The sequence below is a fragment of the Panthera pardus genome, unplaced genomic scaffold, assembly GCF_024362965.1.
Source record: "Panthera pardus isolate Hobbes unplaced genomic scaffold, ASM2436296v1 HiC_scaffold_18, whole genome shotgun sequence".
Classification (NCBI taxonomy): domain Eukaryota; kingdom Metazoa; phylum Chordata; class Mammalia; order Carnivora; family Felidae; genus Panthera; species Panthera pardus.
The window spans coordinates 9,273,834-9,283,004 of NW_026526743.1; the positions used below are offsets into that span (position 1 = coordinate 9,273,834).

The following is a 9,171-nucleotide window of genomic DNA, read 5'->3' on the forward strand; positions in this document are numbered from 1 at the left end:
TAGCAACAGTGGAACAAAGGGATTTTCACCATTAACTGTGAGGTACTCAAGGTCTTCAAGACATAGGTAAAGCCAGATAAGGGACATTCTGACACCACTTTCCATCACTGAGTACCTGATACTGGTTAAAGGTGGCTCCTGGCCAAACTGCCATGGTCACACTCTTTGCTTCACATCTTAAGGGAGCAAAATGAGGGCACCTGGGTGACTCAGTCAGTTAAGCATCTGACTCTTGATTTTGGCTCAGTTCATGATCTCATGGTTCATGAGCTTGAGCCCTGCTTCATCAGGCTCTGCACTGTCAGTGCAGTCTCCAAAGACTGGGATTCTTTTCCTCCCTCTCTGCCATGCCCCCCTTTCTCTAAATAAATAAATAAACTTTAAAAACATATTTAAAAAAAAAGAGCAAAATGGCTGTGGCTTGTAGTACACCCCAATTCCTGCATGCAGTTCTCCACTACATATTCAATTTCAGGTATTTTATGCCTAAGTTTTTTTTGCCTTGTGAATTAAACCTAGAATCTTTCCAAGATTAAGTTGTGAGTCAAATGTAAATGAGGGAATTAATGAATGTGGTGAGTGAATTAGTGATATCCAGTCTTCCCCTGTGACCTCCATCACTCCAGGCTCCATCTGTCCCCACCCTTTGGCTTTCCCCACTCCCACTCACTTGACCTTGAACGTCCCCTAAAACTCCATAGGACCTCACCACCATATGATCCTTCAAAACTCCTCTATTGTGCCCTGAACTCAAATCTCCACCCCTCCTGCCCTACTGCATTCCAGATATCACAGACGAGCTTTCTTCACCAGCCATCACCCTTCTGTTAGCCCTCCAGTGCTGCCTTTCCCTAGACATAAATCAATCCTCTGTTCTAGAGATCCCAGTCTGTTTCCACTGAACTCGGTGCTCCTGGAACCTAGCAGCCCTGGGCCCCAATCACCCAGCTTTCTTCTCTCACCCAACAGCCTCACACACCATCTCAACCATGAAATCCCCGCCCCTTTCCCTGGGCTGTTTAGCACATGGTGGAAGTATCCTCCCAATCTCCGTTCATCACTCTTCCGCCATTTTGCCTCACTCTTCATTACCATGGCCCACAGCTCTACCTCCCCTTCTACTCTTCGCCACTGTTTAGGCTCATTAACCACCCCCAGGACCTGCATGCCCTACTTGTAATACCCCCTCACCCATCACAGTCTTTAACCTCTCAAAGATGTAAAGTCCCTTTTACCCACTCTCCTTAACCACCTTCTCCCATTACCTGCCCATTCCCATTAAGCCCTTCTTTCCCGGGACCCCAAACCGCTTATTCACCCAGCACACACAGTATCTTCCTACCTTTAACTTCTCTGCACAATTTTCCCCTCACTTAGCGAAACCTACACTTTAACTGCTCTATGAATCAACCACTCCTGTATCTTTTAAACCCCTTTCCTCTGCTCCTCAATTTCTGTCTCCCCACATCCCCATGCTCTCTAAACCATGTCTATACCCCCATCCTGTGCCCTTGTTGTAGGTCACTCTAGCCCACATTCTCGTTCTCTGTCACACATGCAGAGCAGCACATCCCCAACACCCCAACTTTACCACTGTGTGCCTCAACCTGAAGTGGCCTTATCACAGCATCTTTGAAATGTTACAGTTAGTAAATAACATCACAGGGATGGAAGGATGTAAAATGAGCAAGATATGTCCCCTTTGCAGGTATCTAGAGTTCTGGAGCTACCACTGTTCTACACGTGACCCCCTTTTTAAGACTTATTAGGGATTATTAGGGCTGTGTGTCGTAGTCACATAGGAATGTGACTGTGGCTGATCATGAGTTTGTCACCGAAAGTACACGCGAGTGTGAATGTGTTTAAGAAGTGTATATTTGAGTGTGTTGATATGTATGTGTGTAAATTTACAATTGTGAAAGTGTATGTGTGTGTAGGGGTTATCATCATTATGTCTCTAATCCCTGATTTGTAAATTGGGGAAACTGGATAGTGTAATAGTGTTAAATATTGGATTTGTTTCTTAGGCAAAAAAAAAAAAAAAAAAGCAATGGATTAATTGTAGAAGTTCCACCATTAGCAGTCTTGAAGTAGTATCAACTTATTTCATAGTTTAAAAATTACACAATCAGCCTGAATAACCATCTGATTTTAGTGCTTGTCTTTTAACAGACACCTATAAATCTCTAATGTTCCATGGATGTTGTTCTGTTTAGACTTCCTATTGGAAGTTTTTATAGACTTCTTCTATGGAAGAAAAAAAATCCCATATCACCTAAACTACCAAATTAATTGACACTGACTTCTGGGGGGAAAAGAGTCCAATGTTTTCTAATATAAATGATTATTATGTTCTTTTTTTAACCACATTTTTTAACTGCTTTAAAAATCCTTCTGAGGTACATTGTCTGGTTTATGTTCTCGTAATTTAAATGAGGGAACAGAACACTGGCCTGAGAATTAGTTAAGGCTCACTTCTGGGATGAACAACTCAGGGGAGCAGAGAAACCCATGAGACACCTCAGCCTTACTGCCAGTCCCACACGTGTCAGACCTTACTATTTCCTGCTCCCTCCCTATGAGACCCTGTCTGCTTCCAGGCATTAAGGAAAAGAAAAAGCCCTCTTAACACTTGCAAAGGTCTTTTAGGAGCTGATAACTAGAAACTTGTCATTATTTTCAGCAATTAGCAACTGGGGGAAAAAAGTCTGCCACAAATATTCTCAGTTCCCCAAGCCTGTCCTCTCACTGTGGCTACAGGTGAAAAGATAATTCTGCAGGGAGGTGAGATCATAGAACTGCAAACCCATATCTTACGGTCTGGCTGCCTCCCTCCCTATCACACAAACCCTGATTGTCGTGACCAGCACACTGAGCCCACCGTCCTGGCGGCTGGAGGGAGTCAAGTGAGTTTTTTCTTTATCAGTCTGAGAGGCAGAGTCTGCAAGCACAGTGGGGTACCAGGAGTCTTGGAAAGTGACGGTCTCAGAAAGAGAGAGTCTTCTGGTTGAGTGCCAAGGGTGCACAGGAAGGAGGAATAATTCTGAGGCATGAGCTGAGCTAGTAAAGGGAGATGAGTTCCTAGACCTGATGGCTCCTGATGTGATTTAGTGTAATCCTAACTGACAGTGACTACTGGTGTTTAATCCAAGTGATAAGGAAAACAGACTTTAAAGTACTTAAGGACTGTGTACAGGAATCATAGACTACATTTTCAGGATTTGTAGCAGTGTGACTCTAACATCTGCATGCTTGTAATAAGGATTAAAATAAATCTACAGGAATCCTCTAAACTAGTGTAAAACCAGTGCATCCAAAAGGCAATTTCTGATATAGGAATGATTTCTCTAATTCTGGGTGTATGAAGAGCTATGGAGACAAGAATTGTTTCCTACTGAATATATCCTTGGCCTATTGAGTTTGGTGAGACTGTTGTCCCTCTTCAAATTAAGGGGGAAGCAATTGAAATAGTAACGTTACAAAATGGGTTTCAGACAGCAACTATTACCCGGGAAATATCTTGTGATGTATTCTCTGGTTTAAAACTAGTCTTATATTAACCCCAAACTCTACAATCTCAATTTATATAATACACACACTTTCAAGCTAAGAAATTCTCTTGTGTAAGTCTTACATTTTGATTTTTCACAAACCTTATCTTATTGCTAATACCTTTTCTTAAGTGGTGGTAAACAGAGCAGCTTAAGATTTGAAATTACTAATATTGAGTTTCTATTCTATACCAGCTTGTCACATATTGGCATTTCAAGTCTCACTATTTAGGGCATGACATGGCATTCAATGATTTCTATGGTAGGTGTCATAAAAGAAAAATAGTGGATCAATTGCCAATACGCTAGAAAGCTAACGACACACTCTTTTCTTTAAACACAATTTATCATGGAGCAGGTCCCTAGAATTATACTACAGTCAGTGAGTCTACATTTGATTGAGATATTAAAATATTCATTATTGTTAGTGGTCAACACAAGAAATCTTTAAACATAAATGAAAAAATGTTAGAAAAAATACTACTTATCTAAAATAAGATCACAAGGTATGAGAATGTCTGAATATATGCCTGTATTTTGAATGTTTTTTAAAGTTTATTTATTTAAGTAATCTGTACACCTGATGTGGGCTCTAACTCACAACTCCCAGATCAAGAGTCACATGCTCTTACAACTGAGCCATCCAGGCATAACTATAGATCTGTATTTTTTTAAAATATTTATTCAATGAGCGATTGAAAGAGAGAGAGAGAGAGAGAGAATGAGAATGAATCCCAAGCAGGTTCCACACTCAGTGCAGACACCCTCAGATCACGACCTGAGCCAAAATCAAAAGTTGGATGCTCAAACGACTAAGCCTCCCAGGTGCCCCTATACACCTGTATTTTGAAGAATATGTCTAATTAGCTTTGTTAAAACAGCACTGTGTTTAAAGTCACTGCCATCATACCAGCCCAGTCAGGTTCTAATCTCCCCATTCCCATTCAAATGTCAAAACATTTGAATTTGACAAATCACCAAACTTTCTCTGCCTCCTTATCTTTTCCATGAAAATACTGGACTCTCAACAACTTATGAAGAATACAGAATGTACTACATACACAGCCTTTATAGCAATGATCTATGTTACGTAAAAAGCTCTTCTAGTGTTCTAAGTTCAGCCCTTGGAAACTTGTTAAAAAGTAAATATTCTAAATAATTATTTTTAAGTGGGAACTCAAGTTAAGTGGAGAACATTGGATTTTAACCAATGTGACACACGTGCCTCACACCTCCTGTTCCCATGCAGGAACCTGGCTCAGAAGAAGAATTTCACTCCCTGGGATTTTACAGAATGACCACCAGGGATTTGACGATGGCAGTGATCTTTTTCTTACAAACTACAGTTGGACTTCTGGGGAATTTCTCTGTTTTTTACTATTATCTCTTCCTTTATTTGACAGGATACAAGCTTAGGTGCACAGACTTGATTCTCAAGTATCTGACTGTAGCCAACCTCTTAGTTATTTTTTCTAAAGGAATCCCTCAAACAATGGCATCTTTTGGGTTGACACATTTTCTCGATGATTTTGGATGCAAACTTGTTTTCTTTGTTCACAGAGTGGGCAGGGATGTGGCCATTGGAACCACCTGCCTCTTGACTGTCTTCCAGGTGATCATGATCAGTCCTGGGGACTCCAGGTGGGCACAGCTTAAAATAAAAGCTCCCAAGTACGTGGGCACCTCCAACATCTTCTGCTGGGTCTTGAATATAGTGCGAAGTATTGTGGTTCCTTTTCATCTAACTGACAAAAGGAATAACATAAACGTCACAAAGAAAATAGATCAGGACTACTGTTACGCGATATCTTATGACAAAATCGCAGAGTCATTCTATGTGCCATTGCTATTATCCCATGATGGTTTCTGTTTGGGGCTCATGTTCTGGGCCAGCAGCTCCATGGTTTTCATCCTGCACAGCCACAAGCAGCGGGTCCAATACATTCGTAGGAACAATCTCCCCCCCAGATCCTCCCCTGAGAGCAGAGCCACCCGAAGGATCCTTGTGCTGGCGTGCTTCTTCCTTTCTTTATGGATGCTGTCCTCTATCTTCCACATTTGTTTGTCAGTTTTTAACAACTCCAGTCTGTGGCTGAGGAACACTTCTACACTACTCACTACGTGTTTTCCTACTCTCAGCCCCTACATCCTCATGAGACATGACCCCAGAGTGTCCACCCTCTACTCTGCCTGGATAAGGAAACAAAACCCCCTAAACTCATCATAAATATGTAAGTTATATGCCTATTCACAGTGGTTATTTATTAACCCCTTTCAATGTGCAAGCACATTTATGAAATATTCATATTATGAGAGAGGGGTAAACGAGACAAACTGAGCTTCTCCTAAATAAACAACATCCAGAGCAATTATAAACGAAATGTGGTATAGTTATCAAGTTAAAATACAGTAGCACCTCCTTATCCAAGGTCTCACCCTCTGCAGTTTGAGTTCCATGTGGTCAACGGCAGCCCACGAGCAGACAATCCTCCTTCTGATTTATGGTCAGAAGCTCCATAGCAGCCTAGCGCTAAATCACAAGCCTACCTCATTCCCCTCACTTCATCTCATCACGTAGGCATTTTATTGTCTCACATCATCATAAGAAGTGTGAGGACAGGACACTATTTTGAGGGAGGAGGAGAGAGAGGGAGAGAGAGAGACCAGATACACAGTATTATTAGAGTATATTGTTATAATTTTTATTATTACTCATTATTGTTAATCTCTTACCACGTCTGACTCATAAGTTAAACTGCATCATAGATATGAGATATGTATGTGTGGAAAAAATCTCGTATGTATACAGTTCAATACTATCTGCAGTTTCAAGCATCCACTGGATCTGGAATCCGGAACATATCCCGAGTGGATAAGGGAAGACTGCGGTATATTTCTACGTATATGTTGCCAGATTAATATCTTCTCCATCAAATAATATTGGATAATTGCACATTCAGGAACATTAAAATAATTCTTAGTCCAATAACTGCAAACTGCCTTTTCTTTAAATTCTTTTTAATCTGATATTTATCTCACCATGCTGGTTGATTAATTGGGTGAAGTTGCATGCTTTTCAGTTTTCTACTATATTCCTTATGTTTTAGCTCTATCTCTTAATACATGTCAAATTGTATATACAACGTTTGATTTTAACAAGAACAATTTGATAGGATGTATATTTTTAGGATTTGCTTTACATATATGTTGTGGGCTCTCAACGACATGTTTTAATTTCTTATTCTAGCTTACTTCTCTCGTGTTTTCTTTTCTTTTTTTTTTTTACATTTATTTAGTTTTGAGAGAGAGAGTGTGTGAGAAACAGTGGGGGAGGAGCAGAGAGAGAGAGGGAGAGAGAGAAACCCAAACAGGCTCTGTCAACTCAGAGCCCGATGTGGGGCTCAATCTCATGAGACCATGACCTGAGCTGAAATCAAGATGTGGATGCTTAACCAACTGAGCCACAATCAGGTGCCCCTTTTGTGTTAATTTTTAAATTATTGTACAATTTATCCTTTTTCTTTAGAGATTGTAATATTCACGATCTCTTCGTTTTTAACCCAGATATTACAACAGATTTTTAGGGTTTTTTTTCAAAGTTTATTTATTTATTTTGAGAGAGAGATGCGGGAAAGGCAGAGAGAGGGGAAAAGAGAGTCCCAAGCAGGTTCTGCACCATCAGCCCAGACCCTGATGCGGGTCTCAGACCCATGAACCACAAGACCATGACCTGAACCAAAACCAGGAGTTGGATGCTTAACTGACTGAGCCACCCAGGTGCCCCACAAAAGACTTAAAAACTAGCCACAGTGCCAAGTTATTTAGTATCTTTAACTTATACCTGGAAAACATAAGGACATTTCAACACTAACATATTTACATCTTCCCAGCTTTTTAACATTTCTTTGCAATGATAAGCCTTGTATCTCCTACCCAGAGACTCATGCCCTCTGCCAGCATCCATGAAACTTACAGGTAACTTGTTGGTTTGCAAATAGGATAAAATGGAAAACTCTCCATGCTTCTTGACAGTTTTGGTAAGGGGAATGATAGAAGAGGAAGAGAGATTTTCTGGAAGAGAAAATGACAAGGCCCTTTGTGGGGCTGGTTAGGGGACAGGAGAAAGTCTCCTGAAACCGGTAGCTAGTGCTCTTCACCAATGTGGGTAAAGTTGCAGAAGAGCCTCCACATCCTCCACGGTGATGAGGCTGGAGGGTGAGTGGCAGGACTGAACCAAGCAGCCTGTAAGAGCTTTGTTTGTCCATTTACCACCGGGCAGGAGGGAAGGCCAAGGAGCCCCCAAACTTGAGGTAAAACTTGGAATGAATCAAAATACAGTAAAGCCTTGGTTTGCGAGCATAATTCATTCCAGAAACATGCTTGTAATCCAAAGCATTGGTATATCAAGTGAACTTCCCCATAAAAAATAATGACAATTCAGATGATTGGTTCCACAACCCAAAAATATTCATATTAACGATTACAATACTGTAATACAAAATAAAGAAAACATAAAATATAAAGAAAAATAAACAAATCAACCTACACTTACCCTTGCAAACCTTCATGGCTGGTGCGAGGGAGACAAGAGGGAGGAGTGTTATCTATTAGCACAATAGTGCTAACCTGTGGGGGGTCAGAACATATCATGAACTCTTTTCCACAGTAGAGATATAGATCACATATACCATGTGATCGGGCTACTCCAGATCTTCTAGCTCTTTATACGAGAGAATCTTCTGCAGAAGTGCACATGGTATATGCTTCTGCTTTCCCACCCCATACAGCCTGGGATGATCCCCAAAACTCGACTGTATCTTGGCACCTGTGGGGGGTCAGAACATATCGTGAAGGTCTTCACATGCCACGTCCTCTTTTCCACAGTAGAGAGAGGGTGTTTGTTGTGAACACCAAGCGCTTCTGTCCCAATAGCCCGGATAAGGATTGAGTCTTCTGTCCGTGACTGTGGTGAATAAAGCCCTGGTGAAACTCTGAGTCCTGTTTTCACTTTAAGGCTTTTTGGAACAATGAGGTCAGTTTATACTGCTCTACTCTTCCAGAAGTTAGGGGAAGTGGGCGGATTCTTTTTTTTTTTTCTCCCAATGTTTGTTTTTTTCACATTTTTATTTAAATTCTGGTGAACATACAGTGCAATATTGGTTTCAGGAGTGAGTTTCAGTGATTCATCACTTACATACAATACCCAGTGCTCATCCAAACACAGGTCATCCTTAGGACCCATCATCCATTTAGCACATCCCCCACCCACTTCCCCTCCATCAACCTTCAGTTTGGTCTCTATCATTAAGAGTTTCTTTTGGGGGGCGTCTCGGTGGCTCAGTTGGTTGAGCACCCGACTTTTAAAAAATTTTTTAAAAATTTTCCCCTTAATGTTTATTTATTTTTGAGAGAAAGAGAGATGAAGCACAAGTGGGGGGAGGGAGGGAGAGAGAAAGATGGAGACACAGAATCTGATGCAGGCTTCAGGCTCCCAGCTGTCAGCATAGAGCCTAACACAGGGCTCTAACTCACTAGCAATGAGATCATGATCTGAGCTAAAGTGAGATGCTTAATCAACTGAGCCACCCAAGCACCCCGGACTGATTATTTTATGATCCAG

At 41.1% G+C, this 9,171-nt stretch overlaps 1 protein-coding gene across 1 annotated transcript; it reads left to right on the forward strand.

Moving 5' to 3' along the window:
• Nucleotides 1-4,845: 4,845 nt before the first annotated feature.
• LOC109261105 (vomeronasal type-1 receptor 4-like) lies at nt 4,846-5,778 on the forward strand. The gene has a single exon (XM_019439623.2). It carries the CDS (start codon nt 4,846-4,848, stop codon nt 5,776-5,778), a length of 933 nt encoding a protein of 310 aa, XP_019295168.2.
• The last annotated feature ends 3,393 nt before the right edge of the window (nt 5,779-9,171 follow it).

Coding starts and splice junctions, on each gene's coding strand:
- LOC109261105 (XM_019439623.2), top strand. CDS start 4,846: ATGACCACCAGGGATTTGACGATGGCAGTGATCTTTTTCTTACAAACT.